At 37.4% G+C, this 26,321-nt stretch overlaps 1 protein-coding gene and 1 non-coding gene across 2 annotated transcripts in view; one reads left to right on the plus strand and one right to left on the minus strand.

Annotated features, from left to right (window-relative positions):
- Positions 1–11,689: 11,689 nt before the first annotated feature.
- On the minus strand, positions 11,690–11,762 carry trnav-aac (transfer RNA valine (anticodon AAC)). Its single transcript has one exon. It is a non-coding gene; the product is annotated as a tRNA-Val (tRNA).
- Positions 11,763–17,519: 5,757 nt separating this feature from the next.
- LOC141285343 (histone-lysine N-methyltransferase MECOM-like) overlaps positions 17,520–26,321 on the plus strand; it is a 96,775-nt gene continuing 87,973 nt past the window's right edge. Inside the window, exon 1 of the mRNA XM_073818363.1 lies at positions 17,520–17,709. Coding sequence (XP_073674464.1) covers positions 17,673–17,709 — 37 coding nt within the window. The 5' untranslated portion in view covers positions 17,520–17,672. The remainder of the gene's footprint in view (positions 17,710–26,321) is intronic.

A 26,321-nucleotide genomic window follows, 5' to 3' on the forward strand; every position in this document is an offset into this window, starting at 1 on the left:
TGTATTCACATACACACACATTCAGTTCTCCTGTAGATACGAGTCTCTTTTGTGTTCAGAACTCGCTGACATTAAGAGCTGAATAGAGATAACAGATCACGTTCTTTAGCTGCTGGAGTAAAAGCAGGAGACAAAGACCGCACACGGATAAATGGAGAAGCGAGACACCCACGTTGACTATTCACACACACACTTCTTGCTTGTGAATTCTTCAATAGAACTGTTCAAAGAAGCACATTCCACAGTTCTGAACTTCGCGTCAGCTCTTTTGAATTTTTAAGCGCACTTCCTGTACATGTCGCACAAGAATACTTTGTAGAGACTCGCTGAAGAGGCACAGGCACACACACAAGTCAATGGTTTGGTTTGGCTTTATTATCTCATATGTTTCTATATTAGATAATAAAGCCAAATCAAACCATTGACTTGTATAGGAGTTACATGAAACAAAGTAACTTTTTGAATTTGAAGATCAGGGTAAATTTAACTTATTTTGTCCTCTGGGAAACATGTTAGTATCTACTGTAGCTGAATGGGAGTACTAAATGAAAAAAAATATGATATTTAGGCAAAATAAGAAAAAAATGTACAGTCTTCATTCTGTTCAAAAGTTTTCACCCCCGGCTCTTAATGCATTGTGTTTCCTTCTGGAGCATCAGTGAGTGTTTAAGCCTTCTATAAAGGTCATTAAACACGAAATTTTAGTATGCGATTTTTAGTTTTTTTATATTTGTCATCCTTTCTTATCAAAATGCTTGCTACGGATGCGAAAACGCAGAAATTCGAACCTGATCCAAACTTTTTTTATGACAGACGAAAGTTTCGGAGGCAGTGTGTAAACGTGATTGACACAACGTGGGGTCTTATTTATTTTCTAAACGGACGAAAATTTCGGACTGTGCAATGACCTTAATAGTTGCATATGAGTCACTCAGTTGTCATCAGCATGAAAAGATAGATCTCATAATCATACAGTCATTGTTGGAAAGGGTTCAAATACATAAAAATGCTGAAATGCCAAAGAATTTGTGGGACCTAAAGAATTTTTTGAAGGACAGCAGGCAGTTTAATGGTTCAAAACAAAACAACAACAAAAATAACAGCTGTGAATCATTCAGAGAACAACACATTATTAAGAATCAAGGGGGTGTAAACTTTTGAATGGGGTAATTTTAAAAAAAAAAATTAACATTTTGCAGATTCTGCAAGGTGTATGTAAACATTTGAGCTTAACTGTATAAGAGAATGATTCTCTGTGTATATAAAGAAATGAATAAAATGGATTGCACTGCCGCTAGTGGCCATTCTCTAAACTGTGACAACAGCCCTAGAGTCACTGGCCATTTTATTGTAGTTACATAGAAAGAGAGACTTGAGACATATTTAGGAAATTAAATATCTCAAATAGCCTATCATTTAGGGATGGGCTTTTTTGACTCGTGCGACACCATAGCAACTATTAAGAACATGCATAGCATAGCAACAGGCCTGGAACCACTCAGAACACCTTAGCAACCACAAAAGCAAACCACAGAACACTGTAGCATTGTGGTGGCAAGTTCTGCACAGACCAGCACTTTTATTCAGAGAATAAAAAAGTTGCATCTTAAAGCTGCTGTAAGCATTTTTTTTTGAATAGCACACATGACATTTCCCTTCTGTCAGATATCACTGAAAAAGGAGTCCTGAGAAATCACACAGGCTCTGTAAACAGAAAGAAAAAAAAACTTGAGTGCTGCCTGCATGTTAACCAAACACAACACTCTGAGACAGCTCTCAGCAAATAGTGGGAGTTTAGGGTGGGGCTACCTCTTTTTTTCTACACACAGTTGAAGACAGGGTTTGGTTAACACATAAAATTTCTGACATTATTAAGTCAACATGTCATTACAAACCTGTATATGCTGTCATTTTTTTCCCAATGGGACACAAATGAAATAAAATCAACATTTTTTTGTGTGTTCCATGAAAAACATAATATGAAAATATAATATGGGTTTGGAATGACATGACATAATAGTGAGTTATAATGATTTTTTTGTTTGTTTGTTTTGCACACAAAAAATCTTGTTGCTTCATAAAATTTAGGTTGAACCACTGATGTCATATGGACTATTTTAACAATTCTTACTACCTTTCTGGGCCTTGAATGTGTCAGTTGCATTGCTGTCTATGCAGGGTCTGAAAGCTCTTGGATTTCATCAAAGAATATCTTAATTTGTCTTCTGATGATGAACAAAGGTCTTACGGATTTGGAACAACCTAAGGGTGAGTAATCAATGACAGAATTTTCATTTTTGGGTGAACTATCCTTTTAAGATTGAAAGTCTTTCAATCCAACGTATGCACACAGAGTTGCTGTAAAGTGTTGTGCGGGGACGTTCTGTACGAATAGTGTGATTCAGAGCTGATTTTCTGAGGTGAGACTGAGCCAATTATAACTCTGCTGAATTATTAAGTCTCTCTTTCTCCAGCATACATACACTTCTCTTTCTCTCGCACAAAAGTACATAATGTTCCAAGGTAACAAAATTGCCCAAATACTTGTAGAGTGAACACACCCGTACACACATACCCTCACAGTGGTCACAATTATGCATAATTCAGTCTGTCACATACCTCAGCAGATGTCATGCCAAGCTCAGACAGTGAGCCTCCCACAGGGGTTTAAGAAGCTGCTGCATCCATTTGGTGCTGGCTACTGCTTCAAATAAACATCCATACCTTTATCCAAAGACTTCAGCCTAAACACAGACAACAAATGCTTATTATTGAAACATTTAGATTAGAATATCCATTTTTTTCCCGTAAGAGTGGGTAAATTTTGTACATTTTATGGGACTGGCTTCCGGTCTCATCCACGTCCAGCTATTTTTAGCTGTATAAAACAGCTAGTTTTGCTACTAGATATTGTAAATTGGTGTCTGACCATGTTATTTTAATGTATTATCTTAATTATGAACACACCGGTTTATAGTGGAAACAGTTTTACAGTTTACTGCACATGTTTTTAAGGGGTTCAAGCGTGTAGCTGGCCAAGGATCAGCCATCTCCAAAAAAAAACTGATTGTGCAGAGCTAACTGTAAGTCATAGAGACTTGAAACTTGGAGGGATGGTAGTACTCGCACCACCGACAAAGTCACCGAGTCTTGCCCCAATCGGCCTGACGGGGGCGAAATCACTCATAGCTCCTAAACCGTCAGTTGTCATTGGAATTCTTGGCTCACGCCAGACAAAACGCAGGCCTTGGATTGATAGCGAAGGACAACATTTTGGGGTATTTTGGATTTTTTTTTTTTTTTAAACCTACTTTTGTGAACTAGTCCTAGGTTTTTTGCCTGATTGGAACCAAACCAGTGCAGAAAGATTCTCTGGAGAGTGAATATCAATAATTATCAAAAAAAAGTTGAACTTTTGACTCAACGTCACAAAGGGACGCCAAATCCATTAAAAGGGACAGGGCTAATTTTAGTAAAATACCTATAACTCCTAAACGGAATGAGATATCTTCGGAGCTTGGAGCTTGGCCACTTAGTGGGGCTATAAGGGAAGAAAAAACATGAAAAAAATTACTATAACTAGCAACCATTTGTCCTATCAACATGAAAATCGCTATGGACTGTCGTGGTGCCAAAGTGCCACAAGTTTCTTTAAGGACATTGGGGTATCTCAAAAAAACATGGCCACCATTGGCCGACAAAGTTTGTGCACCTATTATACAATCGGATCAGAACGAAACTTGATAGTCCTGTATGACCCAGCGCCCCAAAGGTCTATGAGAAATTTGAAAGAAATCAACCACTAGGGTTCGATATTACATTTTTCAGGGGCTTAAACGATTGCGCATTTTTTCACACAAACACGCAATAGTCATAACAAATGATAGAACTTCATTCTGGCCAACTTTGCCTCTAGAACCACTGCTGTCAATCAAATTGTTTGTTAAATGACTGAGAAAATGTAAAAAAAAAAAATAATAAATACTTTTGCGAACTAGTCCTAGGTTTTTCGCTCAATCTAGGAAAAAAACAACTGCAGTACAATTCTCTAGACTCTCTAGATCAATAATTATCAAAAAAATGTTGAAATTTACCCTTTGGCAAGCTATAACGGGGTCGTTTAGAAAAGGGGCCTGTAAGCCTATAAAGCCTAAAGAAAAGCTAAAAACTTCACAAAACCTGTTGAGCACAGGTGACGGGTGATTCTAAACAAGCATGCAAAGTTTGAAGGTATTTACAAAAATGCTTTTTTTCAGTCATTGATTTAGGTGGTTACAGGCTTGCTAAACAATATATAATGTATTTTTTCATATTTGCTTACATGACTTAAAGCACTTGAACCGTGGTAATCGCTGCTAGCAGCTATATGTCTTCTTGTTATTTACTTATAGCAGATAATGAACTGGAAGTCTCACTCATAGGCTTACTTCTGCATTGAAGAAAAAGGTGGATAGAGTAATATAATACACACCCTAAGTATATATACACACTAGTAGTCAAAAGTTTGGAGTAATTGGGATTTTTTTAAATGAATGCAGCCCTGGTGAACATAAGAGATTTTCTTTAAAAAACATAAAAGCCCTAATAATAAAATTTTTGACCAGTAATGTGCCGATATATATGTTGTATGGCCACTCTTGCTCATGTGATATGCTTAATGTAATAAAATGTTTGTCTTTTTACACTTTAGAGTAGATTCCTTACCAAAGGACTGTGAGATGGTTGGACGTCTGGTTGGAACAAACTAACGGTTTGATACATGAATCAAAGGACCTGAAATCCCAACATACTAAAACTATAAAAAATTTCATGCCAAACCCCTTTTCTTCCAGATGCATGGCTGGCACGTTTCTCAGCTGATGTGTTTACACTACTGAAGGAATGTGGATGAATCTCACAAATTATTTAGCCCTTGAAATCGCCAGTGAGTGTTAATCCCTACTGCAGGGAGGATGTGTTGGTTTGTCCTCTGGCTGGTACAGCAGGAGAAGGAGTGAGGCTCCAGGACGGAGAGGGATTAGGCTATTTTCGGCTCTTATCAACATACTTTAATCTTTCAGCTCTGATTCGGGCCGGAGAAAAACCTGAATTAAAGTTCTTATATTTAGAACCGGCACGGTAGTCTTTTACAAGGTCAATTCTGTGCATGCAACATACAGTAAACACACAACAAGCTCATTGCATTTGCTGCACACACAATATTGTGTCACATTGGAGGGCCTCTTAAGGTCACGTTCTGATTATAGACGGTTAATGTTAAAGTGTACTACACAAAGACTCACATACACATACTAGACGATAGATGATCTCATTCTTTGTCGTCCATCATTCGCCTTGCTCACATTTGAACTGTGTCTTGGTCTGGGCAGATATCTGTTCCTCAGCCGTCCTGCCCTCGTAATGAATTGTTTATGGTCAGTGCACTCTCACTGCTTCAGCATGGATCATCCTAACACTCACACTGAGAGAAAAAACGAGAGAGAATTCCCCCATTGATTTAGTTCTCTTCTTTCTGGACAGCACCTCAAACTGATTCAGTACAGTAATGGCATTACACAGCTCACACATTAAGATGATAAAATCACAGGCCGGTGATCCTGAACTCACCCATTGCACTGCGGGATATAAACTGTGACTGAATTGTGCATTGATCATTTTGATCAATGCTAGCTTCCTCTTAAGTCTCCAGAGACATCCTCTCTTCTTTCTTTCTGCTCTTGTTTTAACTGTCTATCCTTAAAATGATCAAACTAAATAATCACTATATTTAGTATGTGCATTTCACTCATCAGAGGCCCTATCTAAACTGAATCCTTTTTTAATCTTAATGGAATAGATCGTTCTCCTTCTACATTGCCTTGCGAAAATATTCATACCCTTTCATTTTTGTCTTCACTATTTGGTAATGTTGCTGCCTTATGGTAAACTGTTTAAAATTAGTTTTTTCCACATCAATCTACACTCCATATTCCATAATGACAAATCAAAACTCTACAGGTTTTTTTGTACTTCAGGGCTTGGTTTTTGCTCTGATTGGCGTTTACAGCAGTTAGACCTTCTATTAAGACATATGTGCCTTTTCACTCGAAGTGTAGTAACATCTACAAGCAATATGAATGCTCCTGAGCTACATTTCAACTGTCCCAGATAAGGGTATGAATACTTATGCAACGAAATCATTTTTTAAGTTTTTTATTTTTAATAAATTTGCAAAGATGTTAAAAAACATTTTTATTGCTTTGCCATTATGGTGTATGGAGTGTAGACTTGGTGTTAAAAAAATAATTTAAAGCAGTTTAACATAAGGCTTGCAACAAAACAAAATGTAAAAAATAAAAAAAAATAAAAAAATTTGCATGGCACTGTATATAAAAAATTATAAATTTCTAAAAAAATAAAAGTATTGTTAATAAATGTAGTTATTTACTGAAAATCTGTGCCTTATCGTGCTGCTGTTTCAGTTTAATGAAAAAAAAACTATATAAAAAAACAATATGTAAGGAATCTTATTTTTACTATTTTACTTAACCATTTTACTATTATAGTATTTATTAATATTTTGAATTTGCTAATTTGAACATTTTAGTTTAAGTATTATTATTATGTGCTTTCAACATATTTAATAATTGTTTATTTGCTTATTGTTTATTTCCATTTTAGTAATTTTAGTACTTCAAACTACTACACTACAAGTCAAAAGTTTTTGAACTCTAAGACTTTTCATGTTTTAAAGAAGTCTCTTCTCCTCACCAAGCCTGCGTTTATTTGATCCAAAGTACAGCAAAACTGTAAAATATTTTTACAATTTAAATTAACTTTTATCTATTTAAATATATTTAAAAATGTAATTTATTCATGTGATTTTTTATCATTACTCCAGTCACATAATCCTTCAGAAATCATTCTAATATTCAGATTCGCTGCTCAAAAAACATTTTAAAAACATGTTAAAAACAGCTGAGTAGAATTTTTTCAGGTGTCTTTGATGGATAGAAAGTTTAGAAGAACAGCATTTATCTGAAATAGAAATATTTTGATCAATTTAAAGCATCCTTTATAAATAATAATTAAAAGAAATGTTTCTTGAACAAATCAGAATATTAGAATGATTTCTGAAGGTGCAGAAAATTTAGCTTTGATTACAGGAATAAATTACATGTTAAAATATATTCAAAAAGAAACCAGTAAATTTAAATAGTAAAAATATTTCACAATTTTACTGCTTTTGCTGTACTTTGGATGAAATAAATGCAGGCCTGGTGAGCAGAAGAGAAACATTAAAAATCGTATTGTTCAAAAACTTTTGACTGGTGGTGTACTCAAACACAAATTATTTCATTTAGTTGCCAATACAACATTTCTAATTGACATAAATGTTTTATAAGTGTTGGTTTTTCAGTATTTGTAATTATTTTTATTTTTTTAATTTTATTTCAGTTAACGAAAGCAATATTTATTAGTTGTAGTTTTAGCCAACAGTAACAGCTCCATTAAGGTTTATGCATAGTGCGAAAAGCCCTTAACTGTCACGGTTAAAAGTCTTAATTTTTATTTTGCCTTGTGGCATATATTTTAAGCTTTGTGATAGCCCATTCCAGAACTTTAACTGAACTTCATTTCGACCGCAAACCACTGGAGGGAACACTTTGATAATTCATTAGTGTGAAAAATGTTCTCTGATACCACTCGCACTGCTGTTAAATCTCACTAGATAATAGCCGCTTGGGAATGTTAGAAAACGTAGTAATATTGCACTGGCTAAATCAAAGACACACTGAGAGAAAAGCAGCTGTGGACTCAAGAGAAGGCTGAAGAGAAGTTTCTTGAAAAATTAATCATGTGTGCATCAGCTTTCTATTAGTGGAATATGCATCTACTATCCCAAAGGGTATTCTCAACCGCTTTTTAATGGGCAGTCTTTATTTAAAGATGGAGAGAAAGAGACAGAGAGCGATTACTCTAATCCATTCAAACACTCCTCTTACTCACAGTTGACCTTTTAGCCTTTTAGTATCTTCAGCTGACCCCTATCACATTTTTAATCTTTGTTCGGACAGTTCATCAAAGGAGCAGTCATCCTCCTGAGTAAAAGGATCTGTTCTTTTAAGGAGAAGAAATGTGTTTTGCGTAATTGTCGATGTGGGTAATGAGATAAGACTAAAGACCAGGAAGTAATCAGTTTACAGTCTAACGATTGGAGTGTAAGTGGATCTCGTGAGGGAACTGCATCAGGCTTAGTGTCTCCTAGTCCGATTCTGTTTGCTCAATACTGGTGTCTTTGCTCTGACAGATGCATTAAACCACAGTATGTCCATTTGTTTAACATGGCCTGGGGCTCTGGTTTTCTGAAGCAAACCACAAGAGACACCTGAGCAAAATGGCTCATTATGCTGTTGCCCAATTGCTGCCACCTGCATAAGAAGATGTTTTGCTTCTACCTTACTTGATATGCTATATTTTCTTTAAACACACACACACACACGCATTGCTGAACATAATGGACATGCTTTGAAAGCCTCTTTTTGACTATACAAACAACAGATTATGCTGTGTTTGCCAGTATACTGCAGTAGATCGTAGAGCATTTCTCCAGGGAATTAATGGCACAGAATTGGCCTTGGTTATATGTACTGACACAGAGGTCATGAATCACCCTTGACCTCCATATGCCTCTCTGTCAAAGCTGCCCTCCATTCGCCCATCCCCCTGTTAGCTTATATATTTCGCAATTGTGGGAATATTTTCTCATTATGTAAATGGTGGGGGAAATTGGGCCCTAAGGATATTGGCATTGCTTTAGCATAATATGTATGGAGAACCCTTTAAACCCATAAAGCCTGCCCCCCAAATAATTAATTCATGGTGTGTGCAGCTCGAACATTTTGACCAGCATCTCATAGGGAAACACTACAAATCAAAAAATGAAGAAATGTTTAGTAGTTTAATTGACAGCCCCCAAAATACAGTTGAAATCAAAAGTTTACATACACCTTGCAGAATCTGCAAAATGGTAATTATTTTGTATAAAATGCATGTTATATTTGATGTAGTACTATACAGTATATTTCACATAAGACATTTACATATAGTCAACAAGAGAAAATAATAGTTGAATTTATAAAAACGACCCTGTTCAAAAGTTTACATACGCTTGATTCTTAATACTTTGTTGTTACCTGAATGATCCACAGCAGTGTTTTTTTTTTATGAGCATTTTTGTGTATTTGAACCCTTTTCAACAATGACTGTATGATTTTCAGATCCATCTTTTCACTCTGAGGACAACTGAGAGACTCATATGCAACTATTTCAGAAGGTTCAAACACTCACTTATGCTTCAGAAGAAAACACAATGCACTAAGAGCTGGGGGGGGGGGGGGGTGAAAACTTTTTGAAATTGAAGATTAGAGTAAATTTAACTTATTTTGTCTTCTGGGAACATGTAAGTATGGTCTGTAGCTTTTAAAGGGCAGTACAAAATAAAAATTCAAATTATATTTGAGCATAATATGAAAAATGTACACATCTTTTCACTCCCTGGCTCTTAACGCACTGTTTTTCCTTCTGGAGCATCAGTGAGCTATGAACCTTCTGTAATAGTTGCATATGAGTCCCTCAGTTGTCCTCAGTGCTCAAATACACAAAAATGCTGAAAAACCAAATAATTTGTGGGACCTGAAGGATTTTTCTGAAGAACAGTGGGCAGTTTAACTGTTCAGGACAAACAAGGGACTCATAAACCACTAAACAAAAAACTCAGCTCTGGGTCATTCAGGTAACAACACAATATTAAGAATCAAGTAAACTTTTGAACTGGGTCATTTTTTTTTTAATTCAATAATTCAAAATTATTTTCCCTTGTGGACTATATGTAAATGTCTTTTATGTTAAATATCTTATTCAAATATCTTAGCTCTGTACTAAATTAAAAATAACATGCATTTTATATGATCCCCTATATTTTGGTAAAATAATTAACATTTTGCGGATTCTGCAAGGTGTATGTAAACTTTTGACTTTAACTGTATATCATAGCTCTGATTATTTTAACAGTTGTATTTGAACTAAGAATATAGTAACCATGAATGACCCACCATTAGCAAGGTTTATTGTTAATATGAATTGTATAAAACAATTTAACAAAAATTATAACTAGCAGTAGTTGAAAAGTAGCTTTCTGTAGATTTCCTCACTCCCCAAACGTCCTTATTTAGAATAAACGTTGCATTTCCAAATACAGCTACTACAGTTGCTACTATAAATCATGGTATAAGTAGAGCAAGGGAATATCCTGACTGGAAAGGTACTGTAGCGTTAAGAGCGGTTTTTTTTTTGGTGCGACTCAAAAGGGAACCGCTACGTTGTGATGTTGTTATGAGAGGATACGGTTTCCGTTGTCACGGATTATCTACAAATCCTCGAGAAAACCGCCAGCTTCTGTGCGGGAAAACCTGCGCGCTGAAGTGCTTTGCTAACTGCTTCCAGTTGTGGTTACCATGGAAACGAAACTTCTCCCAATTCCTCAATTCTTACCTTTCCCCTCAGAGAAAGGTGTGTGGAATGGGGATGACACTTGCAATGAAGGGAGATAAGCCAACAAATCAGTCACGAGGTTGTAATGTCAGTCAGTGAGAAAGAAAATTACTTAATATTGCTTGAAAAGATTGAATCGTTTGTCAAATCAAATAGCCATATCCGATTCCTAGCAATATCTTTTTTTAATCGACTCTTTGCGGTTCACAAATCGAACTGAACCAGTTCAAACTACTCTTCTTTTTATCTCATGATTTATTGAACCGAACTATTCAAAAGAACCGATTCTAAGAGGTTCCCACAAATGCACATGCGCAATAGCTAAGTAAACATGCTTTAGGTTGGTGAGGATTTCAACGACGAAAACTTCGATTTTACCGAGGTAATGTATAGTTCACACTAATACACTGTTCAAAAAAATGTGTTAAATGTAATAGTTTATCGACAGTGACTGAAACTAGCAATTTATGTCGACTGTGTTCAAAACTTTGACCTTATTATAACCTGAGGTGAGGCGATGCGTTTTTGCCAGTTTGGTAGCTTTTTCAGTCGACTGTCTATTTTGTTAGATTCTGCTTTAATTTGAAGGCTGTAGTTTGAAATAACAGTGATGTTTTAAGGTGTATTCATTTTTACTTTAACAGACATTTATACAGCAGAGCTCATGATCGAGTATTACCACTTGTTAGTTTCAAAAAAGACAGGTCAGTGCCATTAGATCATATTTAGCTATTCAATTCTATTTGCTATTAATTTATTAAGAAAATAAGAATGTACAACGTTTTTTTTTCCACATGGTGAATTGTCTTGGGCCTAGTCACCAAAGCTAAATAAATTCTGCGTGCTTTGTGAAGTTTTGTCGCCATCCAGTGACCAAAGCTAGTAAGTGCAACTTGACTTGTCGAGATGTGAAAAATTAAAAACAAAATAGTTTGAAGCAGCTTATGGATGTTAAATAGGCCTACATTTCGTCCTTAATTTAAACGTTACCCTTGACATCATCCAAAATATTTTGTTACAACATCATACACTCATTTTCATTTATAGCCTGCGCTGTAAATATGAGGATTGTTTTGTTATTCGTAGTCTTATTAAATCCTGTTGTATGACTGATTTGATATTGAGTGATTTGATATTCAGTAAAAATAATTTAGCTTGTTCCCGCCCGGTTTCGAACCGAGGACCTTTCGCGTGTTAGGCGAACGTGATAACCACTACACTACGGGAACTGAGCTGCGCGCTTCACGGATGTGACGTCATTTGAGTCAGCATAGGTGTGTTGAACCAGTAGAAATATTTGTATTTAATTTACGTTGTGCTTGCCACATGACAAGCTACGTAAAAAAAATTAAAGCTAGATGTCATTGAGAGTTGCAAACTTTCTATCAATACATTCGAGCGAAACTGGAGTGGTAGGTAATTTGCTATTTCACACTTTTCTCTGTTATCTGAAAAAGACTTTACCCACGTGGATCTGTTTACACACGGCAAGCAACCACCATTATTAGAGTATGTGGCATACCCCAGACTAGTTTTGTTATTGAAAAAAGTAAATATAATTCTAGAAACTCTAGCCCATTGTTTTTCTTATGGCAAAACTACTGAAAGCCAGGGAACGTTCTCAGAACTTACGTTCTGTCAAGGTTCTCTCAAAGTTATGAAACGTTCTTCTAGTGACGTTAATAGAATGAACATTCAGTGTTATCTTGTCTTTAATTATGTTTTCAAAACGTTAGCACTAAAACATTACTTGTACATTGTCCATGGAACATTTTTTTCCTCAAACGTTTTAGGTGGTTGATCGTCTTTCATATCAATTTTAGACTATGTAAAATAGAACATTTAAAAAATAACGTTCCCATAATTAAAAAAATGTGAACATAACATTTAAAAACGAACGTTTTTAACATTCGTACATTTTGAACATTCAGAAATAACGTTTTCATAACAATGTTAGCCAAGCATTCTTTAAAATGATCTGGGTATTAGCTTTTAATATTTTTCCTGTAATATATCGTTCAGATATGTCACCACTTAAACTCGAGTGGAGCTGGAGTCAGTGTAACTACTCTGAGAAAGTGTTGATCGATTTTGACATAGGAATTAAGTACATTTGTCTTAACTTTATTTGCTCCCTGTAGAAACAACGACACAACCGGGAATTGGCGCGCATCGCAACTGTCCATTTTTTTACTGGAATCGGGGATAAATAATTCTGTTCGACTGTCCCGATTGATTACTCGTCAAGACTCTTCACGCTGGAGCCCGCGGGAATGGATGAGCATGGTGTTTATGTGTTTTAGGATAAACGACTGCCTATAAAGCTAGCGAGGCCGCTCTCAGGGCCATAAATACGTCCACAGATTGTCTCGAGAGCGCATCGTAATCTTTGTTGATAGTCAGATGCCGGGAAGAGTAGCTGCAAGCAGACGATTCTCCTCCAATAGATGTCAATCAAACGACGGTCGGTCAGGTTTGCTGGGTTGCCAAAGTTGGCGTTGCTCCAATTATTTCTCTTTCAACGCTGATAAAGAGCACATTCTTATAACCTAATATGAAAAGTTAAGAAGTCATGAAAGAATTCAAAAAAACATTTTGTTGAAATCTAAAATGATGTCAGTTGACACTGTGTCACTAGATGGCAGTAAAACTCCAATAATAATTCGTGTATCACCGCATATTCAAGAGCTGTGTGGTCAGACTCGCTCATTGCGTAACGGGACAATGCACCTCATTCATTCTGTTTTAAATGTTTAGTCCCAAGTACTCCTTAGTTGTTTTGGGGAAAAACGTAATGTACTTTTCTGCAAACGCTTGATGCATTGAACCCTTGCTTTTATTAAAATACTTAGTAGCACACGTCAGAAAAGATACTATTATTAAATGCGTGTTATCATATAGTATTATTCTATCATTGTTGCTTTTGTTAGCTATTAAAACCGTCCATTTTAATTGATCGATTTATCCGTTTATAGAATCATTTTACGTACTTCTATTTTTGTCTTAAATTTCCCGAGTGTATTAAGACATTAATTCAGAAGCCTAAATTTGATATTGATGTTACTCTCTAATATTTAGAATCAGCAGATTAATACTTAAACTGTGGTTTATTAGCCCACAACAATACAGAAATAGTTGATTAACCATAAAAAAATATTGATTTGCTTGGTTAGATTATCAGTAAAATTGCGTGTTTTTTGTTTGGTGGCTGCAAGAGACGGATTTCAAATTCTCTCCAGTGTAGCGAGGGCATAAAATTCAGTCTTGGCTGTGCAACAAGCACTTCAATTACTAAATACCCTTTCACTCAAAAGAAGCGATACACATATGAATGAATCAGATTTATTATGGGATAGCGATGGATTTTTATGACTGACGAACAGACGTGCTAGATCAGCACAATGTCTTTCCCCCACAGCCGAGTTTTAATGAGAGAGTTTTTCACTGCTGCCCAACGATCAGCGTCTTGTGGCTTGGGTCTCGTTTTACTCAGATTTTTTTTTCAGTGCTTGTTTAACGTCCGCTAGCACGACATATCCAGACACTATTTAACTTTTCTGCTTTGTAGACAATCGTCTTGACGATTATCAGTTTTATTAGCCCACCTGAAAACAAAACAGATATGATAAATCCTAATATTGCAGTAGCTATTATAGGGATTTGATCAAAAGTACTTAAGATGTTTGGTAATGTCATTCGATTGGAACACTTTCCCTCGTTATGTGCCATTTTCATAAATAAACTTGTTAACTCGGATACTTTTAAATCTATTTAAGCCTGACGTGATATTATTAACGTTGTTTTATTAAAGCCATTTTCAATCGCCATTGATTTCACAGTAATCATACATTGTTGCTGTTGGACATGGAGCCTTACCACAGATGTGTAAATACTGCTCGCCAAGCAAAGCCACCTACTATATATTTTCTACAGTATGCGAATTATTGAGTAACTTGCAGGGGGATCCACATTTGTAACGGAATTTCAATAGGAAATTTTCATAGCGATCTGTTGTGGTTCGTCTCAATCAACCCAGATGGTCTTTTAGCGCCTTTAAGTTTTGGAATTAAAACACTTATATTTTGTGATATATTTAGATAAATGAGCCTAATTTACCGCGCAATGACGATTCGAACAAAAAAGTGTTCTAAAGGTCTACTGTTGCTATGGTTACCGCCTGCGCGGGATTTCAAGTACTGCAATCACTAACTAGTAATTTAACTTTTAAGTGTTTTAAGCACCAATTGAAACGTATACTAATTTGTTTTAAAAAATAGTTGGCCTACTTGTTAGATACACATAATCGAGACTGCACAATAAACATCCAATGCACACTGTGCAAACTAAGCAGCTGTTAGGTAAAAAATAAATAAATAAAATAAGCATCGCATGCGGCGTTTGCAGCAGCCTGCTCTACCCACTCTCTCTGCCGTGAAGCCTGTGGTTACGGAATGTTTCCGCTCGTTTGAAGCGGAGAGGCTGGGCAGAGGGAGTCGTTGGCAGAGTCTCCGCGGATGTGAAGAATGCGCCCGTGTTCGTTCGGTCTCCCGTTACGCGCGTCTCCTCAGAGGGGCAGTGCTCGCTGGGGCACCGCTGCTTTTTCTTCCTTGTGCTGCCTGCGTGCTATTTTTCCCCGCGTAATATTTTCTGCCAAACCAACAAGCGTTATGACTTTGCCGAGTTAAATAATGCCGTTGGCTGATGCCAATCTAATTATATTAATTAAACGACCGGGGTAAATCGGTTTTTATGGTCGTAAAAACTGGATTAATATAATTCTTAGCTTTCTGACAGTGCTCAGCAAATTTTTCTCAGCATCATTCTTTTCCTTGTTCCACTTTTGAGTAATGAAAGTAGGCCTGTATTAAATATGCTGTTTTTGATCACGGTTTGTTTTTCTTTGGTTACTTTTAAAGTATAAAACGGCATCATTTTTAGTTACCAAAGGGTATTTCTATTGACCACTCTATTATAATCACAGACATTATATAAAATAATTCGCCCTGTTTCACACGCTCCGGTATCTGCGCTGTTTTTATTTCGAGTTTGAGGAGCAGCCGACAGGATGTAGCATTGATAAATATCCCTGTTGATCACTTGATTGATTACCTCGCGCAAAGGTCACGCGGGCGCGCGGTAATTTCCTTGTGCCCGCGGCTCCCATTTCACTTTCAGTCTGGCGCGAGAGCCCCCGACTTTACAAATTATGTTTTTATTTTAACCCTTCCCTTCCCTCTTTAACGTCGCCGAATCTCACCAACAACCTCTGTGCGTTGTACATCAAACGACAGAAGAGGGCAAACCTTTAATTAGGTTGGAGTATTAATCACAGAAGGTAAACTGTATCCTCTCTTTTTGATGGGGGTTGAATTTAAACCCGACGACAAGCTAATAATTTAGCCGCATTTCCAAAAGGGTTCTGGCCTCAATTAATTTTCAATAATTACAGCCCACGGGGTCTTGACTGATCCTCACATCAGTGCGCCAGCTATACGCCATCTCTGGCCGACGGGGTCAGAGTATCATCGTAAAATATGTACTGTGAAAAATAAGGACGGTGAGGTATTGCGAATGGATAAAAACTGTGTTGGTGTAAACTAGTGCCAACGCACGGCAAAACAAAGCTGGACTACAACGGCACTGACAGCTTTCAAACCCATTCTGTTTGTCTGTCTTCTGTTTATTTTTGGGTCGATGTGCTTTTGTAACGCTTAGATTTTATAATTTGTTTCTTGTACAACATTTAAAGACTTAGTTTATTTTTTTTCAATGTCCCTCACAACACACTTAAAGAATGCACTGAAGAATCAATTTATGACATTTAAATAACATTAAGATATATTTCCCTAAATTGTTAGAAAAGATCAATTCATTCTTGGGCATTTTAGGCTGAGTTTAAGTTATAGACTACCCAGTCAAATAACAATAAAACATAAATAAATATGATCACTGACATTTTTGTTATTTTAAGAACCTCTTTATTTTTTGTTGACTCTTGTGGATTTTAAGTAGCCTAAGTGTTGTATTTGTAAGTGCTGGTCAGCTCATAGCTCAGAGAGGCGTGGACGGCAGCTGATGTTTGTTCTGCACCATTCATTTTTATGCAGAGTGATGTCAGATTAATTGGATCCGTTTTAGAAATACTTAGCAATCAATACCGCCAGTGAGAGGAAAGCGACCCTTTTAAAGGTTCATGGGCAAGGTCAACATGATGTCAGGCGCTTCTAATTAATGGACAATTAACTTAATGACCCAAGAGTTTCCAAATTCTCACTCATCTTGAACAATAATAATAAAAGCCAAAATAAAATAAAGCTGTTCGTTTTATAATAGAGGATGATCAAGATCAGCTAAAGGCCTATATCTTAATGCAATTAATTTAAGCATTGCAAAAATGTGCCCCTAAGGAATCAGAGATCACTTTATGTTTTTTTTAATAAATACGTAGACTTAGCTACTTCATAATAACTTTTTTTTTTTCATGTCTATGAATGTAGTCGGGGTACATGAGTTGTGAGCAAGCCCAATTCCGCAGATTAATAATTGTCAGCGCGGCATGTAAGAAAAAAAAATATTCGACGGGCTGCCCTCGGTACCGACTGCCCACGCTCCTGGCTGAGGGAGGGGGAGAGAGGTAAAAGTTTATCATTTTCATAAATTCATAACGATGGTCAAATCTCAATTAAACAACATAAAGCGTTTAATGAAACCGTTTTACAATAGTCATTTACCCGAGCAGTGATTAATGCGTCTTCATTTAAGACACAAAAGACCGGGCTCCTTGGACGCTGGAGACTGCTTCATTATAATTAATGTCTCCGGTTCCTCGTGCACCCGGAGGTCGCGAATAGCTCCGTCCCGCGCCCACTGATCTCTGAAGATCTGACACGAGAGGGATCTCGCTGGCTATTGCAATCTGACAAGATCTGTAATACTCGGGTGATGAATCGTTCCAAACTTTTTTGACGATGCTGGCAGCTCGGGGGTGTGCGCATGTGCGAAGGTGTCCAAACTGACAATGCTGGAGAGATAGTGCGTCTGGGATTGAGAATCACAGAGAAAAAGGACAGAGGAAAAAAGAAAAAGGAGGAAAAGATTCGAGAAAAAATCCGACAAACCCACGCCGAGAGACGGGCATCATGAGGTCCAAAGGCAGGGCAAGGAAGCTGACCACTGGTAGGTGCAACATCTCCTTTTTAGCCCTTTTCAACTGCCATCTTGTCCATGATGCATAGAAACATTTTAGTCACTAAACAGTTACAGTCAGCAGACCCCAGCGGTTTCAGTCGCTCGGAAGAGTTGAAGTCAAGCTAAACGCGAACCGCGGCGAGCGGTCGGACATTGCAAAGCTAGATTCGGAACTGGCATGAAAGTTGCGCGTCCCGCACAAACTTTCTTAACTATCGCATGCTGTAATCGCGTTCTCTATTCAAGCCCCGAGCGCCCCGGCGTTCGATAAAACAACACCGTTCGTTCATGTTTCTACGGCTCCGGTCACATCAATTTGCAGCCGCGACTTTGAAAAGACAGCTTCGCCTATAGTCGACAACAGAAAGCCAGCTGCGGAGGCACGCTTTTAAATGCAAACAGGTAGCTTACAGCTGATGTTACGGCAGGCAGTCCAATGAATTGCATATATGCTAGATTAATAGGACTGTGACTGTACAAAAAGTGCTTTGAAGTATTTTGATAGGCTATGTGGACTTTAATATACCGCTTGTGCAACAAGTGATCAAATCCCGTTATGAATTTTTGTTCCGGTATGAACAGCCCGGAGAAATGTTTTTGTTTGTTATGGCTCTCTAAACGGTCGACTGTAATCTTAGCTTTTGATTACGGGTTGCCTTAGGCGCTTGTTTGACTTGTCGTTCAATGCGTGTGTTCAATGCCACGCCACAACACAAGCTCAAACGCCGAAACTGAACATCAAGTAGTTAGTGGGAAGTTGTTCCCCTCCTCATTGCGTTTATTCGGAACGAATGTATTTCGCTCAGGTCTGTGAATAATTCGGCCCCCCTCGTGCGCGGTAGGCTGCTGACTCTCTGATTTGGGCAATTTTCTTTTTTGCTGTTTTCCAATAAACTCTCATTGTGGTCCTCGCCGCGAAAATTCATGCAAATATTTCCCAGTGTTTAAACGCATTTTATGCTCTCTAAAAGTTTTTGAAGTTTGAGGTCCACTGTACTTTCAATAATTAACTCGAGAAATTCTGTATTTCTTAGAGAATTGTATTTATTTATATGTCTCTTTTTCTTTTCTTTTTGTTTTTAAATAATAGACCGTGACAGCTGGTCAAAAACTTTAGTGTTGGCTCTACGTGTGAAGGTAACAAAAGAGGCAGTGAAAACAAAGTAAAGGATCATTTTGCTCTTGAATTATTGTTTCCTTTCCTGTCGACAGCACCGTGATGGGCTAGACACTGCGCGGTCCGTCTGGACAGAAACAGGGGTCGTGTGGGTCTTATCCGTTCAATAAACTACCTCTCTAGCCCTATGCCCTGCCATTGTACAGTGAGAGGGTTTTTTCTGCGCACAGCAGCAACTTGTCAAACACGCGTACGTGCACACACGCTCTCGTCCACACATATCTAACGCAATTTCACTTTTGTGTTTTCCTGTTGCTGCAGGTAGGGTCAATCATCACTTTCTTAAAGACTGCCACAAGTGTAAGAAATTGCATTAGCCTATTTGAATGAGATCTTGCTTTTTTAGATTTATAAAGGCTGTCATTGATATTGATGTCATGCCATGGCCATCACAATATCACTATTTTATGATTTTGCTCTAGAACGCGTCTTTTTTTCATCTTATAGCTAAACTTGTTTTTAGACTTCAGCCTTTTGCGTTGGCCTACCAGATGAGTAGTAGCTTCACAATCTATGTAAATTTCTAAACACAAATGAACACGTTTAAATTATTATAGAAAGGGAACAGAATGATGTTACACACCGTCACTTTACTGTGTAAGAACTTTACAAGTCACTTTAAATCGCATTATTCGAGAGAGATCTCACTTTTTTCAGATGTATCTGTCATTGATATTGTTGGCATTTATTAAGTCACCATGGCCATCACAATTCCACTATTTTATGATTTTGCTCTGGAACGCGTCTTTTCTCCTTTTATCAACTTTATTTTAGACTGAAAGTCAGTCTACCATGATGAATAGTAGCTTCTCAATCTATGTAATTTTATAAACACAAATGAACACGTTTCAGTTATTATTATTATAGAAAGGGAATATAATGATGTTACATGCGGTCACTTTACTGAGTACGAACTTTACAAGTATAAGAAATTGCATTATTCGAGAGAGATCTAACTTTTTTCAGATGTATAGGCTGCCTTTGATACTGATGCCATTTAATAAATCACTATGGCCATCACAATTCCACTATTTTATGAATATGCTCTAGAACGCGTCTTTTCTCCGCTTATGAACTTATTTTTAATTAATGACATCTGAAAGTCATCCCACCAGATGAGTAGTAGCTTCTCAGTCTATGTAATTTTCTAAACACAAATGAACACGTTTCAATTAGGCCTAATATTAAAACAGAAAGGGAATAGAATGATGTTACACGCCGTCACTTTACTGTTAATGTGTAAGAACTTTACAAGGCACTTTACAAGTGTAAGAAACTGCATTATTCGAGAAATCTCTCACTTTTTCTAGATGTATACAGACTGTCATTGATATTGATGGCATCACAGTTTCGATATTTTGTGAATTTACTCTGGAACAGGTCATTTCTCCTCTTTTTTTTATTTTTTTTTATTTATTTTTTTTAACTTTTTTTTTTGACTTTTTATTTATGACGTCTGAAAATCAGCCTACTATGAATAGTAGCTTCAAATGAACACGTTTCAATTTGTTTTATTAAAAGAAAGGTAACAGAATGATGTTACACGCCGACACTTTTCTGTTGTGCACAAGTTTTGGCTAAAAATGCAAGTTTTGAGGTATTCGCCAAGATTGTTAGAAACCTTCCCACCCTCTCCGAGCTCCGGCGTCGTTATTTAGGCTACTATCTGAGAATAGCGGGATAATTGTCAAGGGGTGTATTTTAAGATTATTATTTACCCAAGATGTAAGAAGAAGATTTCTACCTATTAAGTGAAAGGGAGAGAATGTTCTGTACGGCGCGGGTCCCGCGAGACACTGGCCTCTCTGGCTTCGCGCCAGCCCTGCACTATGTCAACATTGAATATTTAAATTCCCAGACTCCTCATAACGGGGCCGGTAAAAGCGCGTTCAGCGTCAGTCCGAGTAGCTGCGGACTCGGTTTCCTTGAAGGGGGGAAAAAGGAAAAAAAGTAATCTCCTCTCCGTGTGGCCTCGGCCGCGCGCGTTCACCGCACATCACTCTGGCTGCACGCGCTCGCACTGATGTGTGTGAGTGCTGGAAAGGTAATAAAAATTGGTCGTTTAGCTGGTGTGTGTGCACGACATGTTTTGTGGATTTGGCCAGCAGTGCCGGACATTTCACCTGCAGGTCCAACAGTCTTAAATTGTCTATAATGTTTTAACACGCCGTGCCAAGTGTCCTGTATCCCTCAGCATGATGTTGCAGGTTTACTATGAATGGGGTAAAATTACACCTCATGAACGGGAATAATAACCTTGACCTGCCAGAAATCAGACCGTGCTGTCAGGTGAAACCGTGAAAACCAATGACGGATCTTGACAGTTTTAATTCCGCTTTTTATTACGTATAGAGTCGTACACTTTAAAGTCTGCCAAGTTTAACTTGTCTGAATATCTTAATGGAAATGCTTTCATTGCTCATTGTAGATAATGTACCTGTTCAGTGATTAGATTAGAACTTTACAGTCATTGTGCAGAAAACAATGAAATATAGCGTTAGCATCCAAGTGCAAATGGCATATAAACAAATTACACTTGCAGTTGTTCAGGGTAAAATGTGCAAGGTAAAATACATATGTACTTTCAAACAATATTTAAGTGCACACTAATTAATGTAAACGATGCATAAGGTGCAATATAAAATAATGTATGTAGCCAGGGGGTGTACAAAAACAATAAATGCAAAATGGCTGGACTCTTTTCAACTGTCATCAGCGTCCTACACCTCTCAAAAGGCTTTTTATTTTTATTTAATTTATGTACATCTATTCCACTATTTTTCCCGTCAGAGTGGGTGCGGCCATTTGTTAATTTTATATGGGTCTGGCTTCCTGTCTCATCCACCTCCAGCTGTTTTTAGCTGTAGCCTACAAAACAGCATTTTTTTTCTGTTTGATATTGCAAACTGTGTCTTACCATATTATCTTAATTATGAACACAGTAAATTGTATTGCAAACAGTTTTACCATTTACCACACTTTGTTATTCTTCTCATTATTTCCCTACTCTGGCGTATGAACCGGACGTCTAACACATTACAAGAAAACAGCTTACTTCCACATTGACACATAAGGTGGATATCTTATATAATATTATTTTTGTATTTTAAGGTAACGCTATGCCAGGGTGTTTCTAATGCAGGGTCTTTGAGAGTGAAGGTCAATTTAACATTGTTCTCTCTTCTGACTGCAGTTATCAGTCTTTCTCATTTTTGTTCTTTTTGTGAAAGTCGTGAAAACACTATTGTGCAGTTTTTCCTTTGCAACTTGAGTAAATGGGAATGCAGTTAATATCACTGCTCTCAAAGTTTACCCAACTATGACGACTTCCCCTACTGAGAAACCCGGAAATGTGAAAAAGGTCTATTAATATTGTGTATTATTACAGTTGAATGGAAAAATGATTTATATTCATTTATACATAGCATTACATTAGCAACTCCTGCAAAGTTCTGTCTGAAAGAACTGTTTATATTTCTAAAACCTTGAAGATTAAAACCTTTTTAGCATATCTTAAGTCGATTTTGTTTTCTACAAGCAGCCGTTATTTATCCGTCATAGGTGTCTGTGAAATTACAGACTTAAGATAATTTTCCCTACGCTCGTTGAGGCCTAACTATCTGATTTCTCTTTTGATGATAACTTCATTTGATAAGCTGCACATGTTCAGCAAGACTTTTGATTGTCCCTTTGTCCTATTCGGCGTCTTCAACAGCTCCATCAGTTTCACGCCTCGACTTTTGTTTTGACTTTGATGTGACTCACTTCACCGTGAAAGTGTCCAAACAACGGAAAATCAACTCGACGCTGAGACAGGGAAAAAAGACGGGGCTCCAAATTTAACAATGTGACATTCCGCGTGAGTGAAGCGCGTGAGAATAAGCCCCGCGCACGAGCATTCTCTCCGCCTGTCAGCGCGCGACCGCAGTCCGCTTCTTCTCAGACACGGGCGCGCGTTTTAGATTCTACATTGTGCAATGGGCCGTGCTCCTGAGTCCTGCGTCCCGCGTCCGCCGCCCCCTGGGCTCATTATGGAGCCTATTCAGAACGGGGTGAACGGATCGGGCCATTTAAAAAAGGTGAGCGCGAAGCGTATTAAACGCTCGTTCGTTTGCCTGATCCTGAGTCTGAGAGCTCGGTGGAAAAAAATGTCCATGTTTCATGGACAGTGAACCATGTCTGGCCAAAACATTTTTCAGACTCACTGGGGACGGAAGAAAGCAAGAAAGAAATGTTTATACTGTCTTCACTTCTCAGGCTGTGAAAAAAGTAGAAATCTACAATGTTAACGTCTCAATTTTTTACCTCTTGAGTAAATATTTACTCTTCTCCCCTCTCTCTCCCCTGGCATGATATACTACAAAGTTTTGAGTTGAGTTCCTGGGATTGTAATGTTTTCCCTTGGAGAATTCCTGTGCCTCTTTTCAGCTTGCATGCATGGCATGTCCACTCTGAAAAGATCAGTGAGTCTAAAACCGAAGACTTTTGTTTGGAAGTGACCGATGAGTTAATTACGAGTAAAACAGTGGGCCGTGATGGGGTCACTTCGAAACAAGGCTAGCGTTCCCAGGCATTGAGCGTGTGCATCTGCGTAAGATGGAGAGAGTTGCAGGCCACTGTGGGTTTTGATCATGATTGATCACATGTTCTCAAAGGATTGATTGATTAGCCAGAAGCTGCTGGGTTTAGCCGAAAGGTCTGCTTATGTCCTGGGAAATTATCCTCTTGTCTGTTTGTGAGAGATTTCATCTGAGTGAAAACAGGAGGGGATGTGATGGAGAAGGAGATATGTTTTTGATGCATATATATGATTCTTTGAATAGTGCGTCAGAGTATCCCAAAGACGCCAAAGTAAAAAGCGATTTCCTTGTATATGCTAGGAGAGGAAGGAGTGGATGTAGGTGACAATAACACAGTTACCCTCATCCATCAACACCCTTAAAATACTACTACTTTCTCCCTCGTTTTTTCTTCCTCGCTCTCTCCCTCCCTAATGACTCAACGAGTGTCTGCGTCTGCAGTGAGTGAATTGAAATGGCCGGGTCAACGGTTTATTTATCTTGTGCTCTGATTGGTCAGGGGTCAGGTCATATGGATGTTTATTTGGAGATTTGATTGGTGTGACTGATGGCTATGTCGTTTGTGTTCCACAGGGAATTATGGGGGTTGTTGTTCAGTATGTCCAGTCACTTTTTATCCCTGAGCGACAGGTCCTGAATCAGTCTAGCAAAGCTCTGCCTTGACTGAAGTCAGCAGGAACCGTGAACAGAGCGCAGGCATCAGGCCAGTCAAGTAATAAGTCAATGTCAAGCCAACACCCCCGAAACCATCAGATGTCACTGTTTGACTGGTCTTGACTCATCTTTACTAGGAGAGGAAGCATTGTTCAAGTTTATTTGCCCTGTTCACTAGTACAGTTGAAGTCAAAAGTTTAGATACACCTTGCAGAATCTGCAGAATGTTAATTATTTTAGTAAAGTAAGAAGGATCATACTAAATGAATGTTATTTTTTATTTAGTTCTGACCTGATTAAGATATTTCAAGACATTATCATAGTCCACAAGAGAAAATAATAGTTTATATAATGACCCTGTTCAAAAGTTTACATACGCTTGATTTTTAACACATGCTCACTAATGCTCCAGAAAGAGAAACAATGCTTTAGGAGCTTTTTGAATTAGCCCTTAACGCATTGTTTTTCCTTCTACAGCATCAATGAGTGTTTGAACCTTCTGTAATAGTTCTGTAATAGTTGCTGTAAGAGTCCCTCAGTTGTCCTCAGTGTGAAAAGATGGATCTCAAAATCATACAGTCATTGTTGGAAAGTGTTCAAATACACAAAAATGCTGAAAAACCAAGGAATTTGTGGGACCAGAAGGATTTTTCTGAAGAACAGTGGGCAGTTTAACTGTTCAGGACAAACAAGGGACTCATGAACAACTATCACTAAAAAAACCCCAAAAAACCTGGCTGTGGATCATTCAGGAAATTTTTCAAAATAATTTAAAATAAAATAACATGCATTTTGTATGATCCCTCTTATTTTGGTAAAATAATTAATATTTTGTAGATGATTCGAGGTGTATGTAAACATTTGACATCAACTGTATATATGAGACTTTCGGTTACATGTCTAAAAAGTGTTTTCACTGAAATTTGAAAACTTCAAGTTTATTAGCCTTTTTTGTGTATAAAGTGTTTTCTCTAAGTATTTCAAAACAAGTTTTCTATATTTTCTAACCTAATTCTAAAGAACCAACATCCAAGTCTCTGTCACTGCTTTATGTCAGACTGATCGAATTTATAAGATAAGTGCACATGAATGCCACCACAATATCATAATTACTGGCAAGTAAGCTTGGTGTTTTCCTTGAGCCTCTTTGTTCTGAGTTTGGGGGCGTTTAATTATAGAATCACGGCGGAAACAATTTAAGGTATTGGTCATTAATTTAGTTTTAAATGTGAATGATGACTGTACAACCAACAATCTTTCTTTGCATGTTGTGTACTTCTTTTTTTTTTTTTTAGAGAGAGAGAGAGAACAGTAGTTAGAGTTAAAGCATGCAGGGTTTGGGTTTGTGAGGAGATTTAGAAAAGACTTTAAGAGAAAACTACATCTCCCATCATTCTCTGCATCTGCAAGTCAATGCTTAGTGAATATACAAGTAGAACATTTTATACCTTAACCTTATTTTTTGCTTTTTTTGCATCCTCAGATTGCAGATTTTTAAATAGTTGTATCTTGTCCAAATTTTGTCCTATCCTAACAAACCATACATCAGTGGAAAGCTTTCAGATTATGCAAATCTTCAAAAAATGTATCCTTATGATTGGTTTTGTGGTCCAGGGTCACAAATATCTTCATGGAACATGATCTTTACTTAATATCGTAATGATTTTTGGCATAAAAGTAAAATCGAAAATTTTGACCCATACGATGTATTGTTGGCTATCGCTACAAATATACCTGTGCTACTTATGATGGGTTTTGTGGTTCAAGGCCACATTTAGTCTATTTAGTCACATTTATAGCCTTGATTTCCCTCAAACACTGACAGAAATACAGCACAAGTTGTTTGACCATACAGTGCTCATGAATATGTTATGAGACAAGTGCTGTTCAGATTATGATCGGTTGTTTGTTACGAAACAACTAGCCACTGCATCATTTCATACTGTATAAGCCCTGAAGTAGCAGTTCTAAACCTGCAGAGCAGGTTTTCATAGCCTAGAGTCAAAAGTTCAAGTGTTCAATTTATAAATTACAAATGTGAAGCGTTTCTTTCTTAAATGCAGATTATAAAAAGACAAGAGAACCTGTATTATATGCAGTGTGAAAAGTCCAAAGCACCAAAGTTTCACAGTTTGACATAAAGGTATAGAGCACAATGTTCATCTCCTCCCTTCTCATTCGAGCTGAAG

The sequence above is a fragment of the Garra rufa genome, chromosome 14, assembly GCF_049309525.1.
Source record: "Garra rufa chromosome 14, GarRuf1.0, whole genome shotgun sequence".
Lineage (NCBI taxonomy): Eukaryota > Metazoa > Chordata > Actinopteri > Cypriniformes > Cyprinidae > Garra > Garra rufa.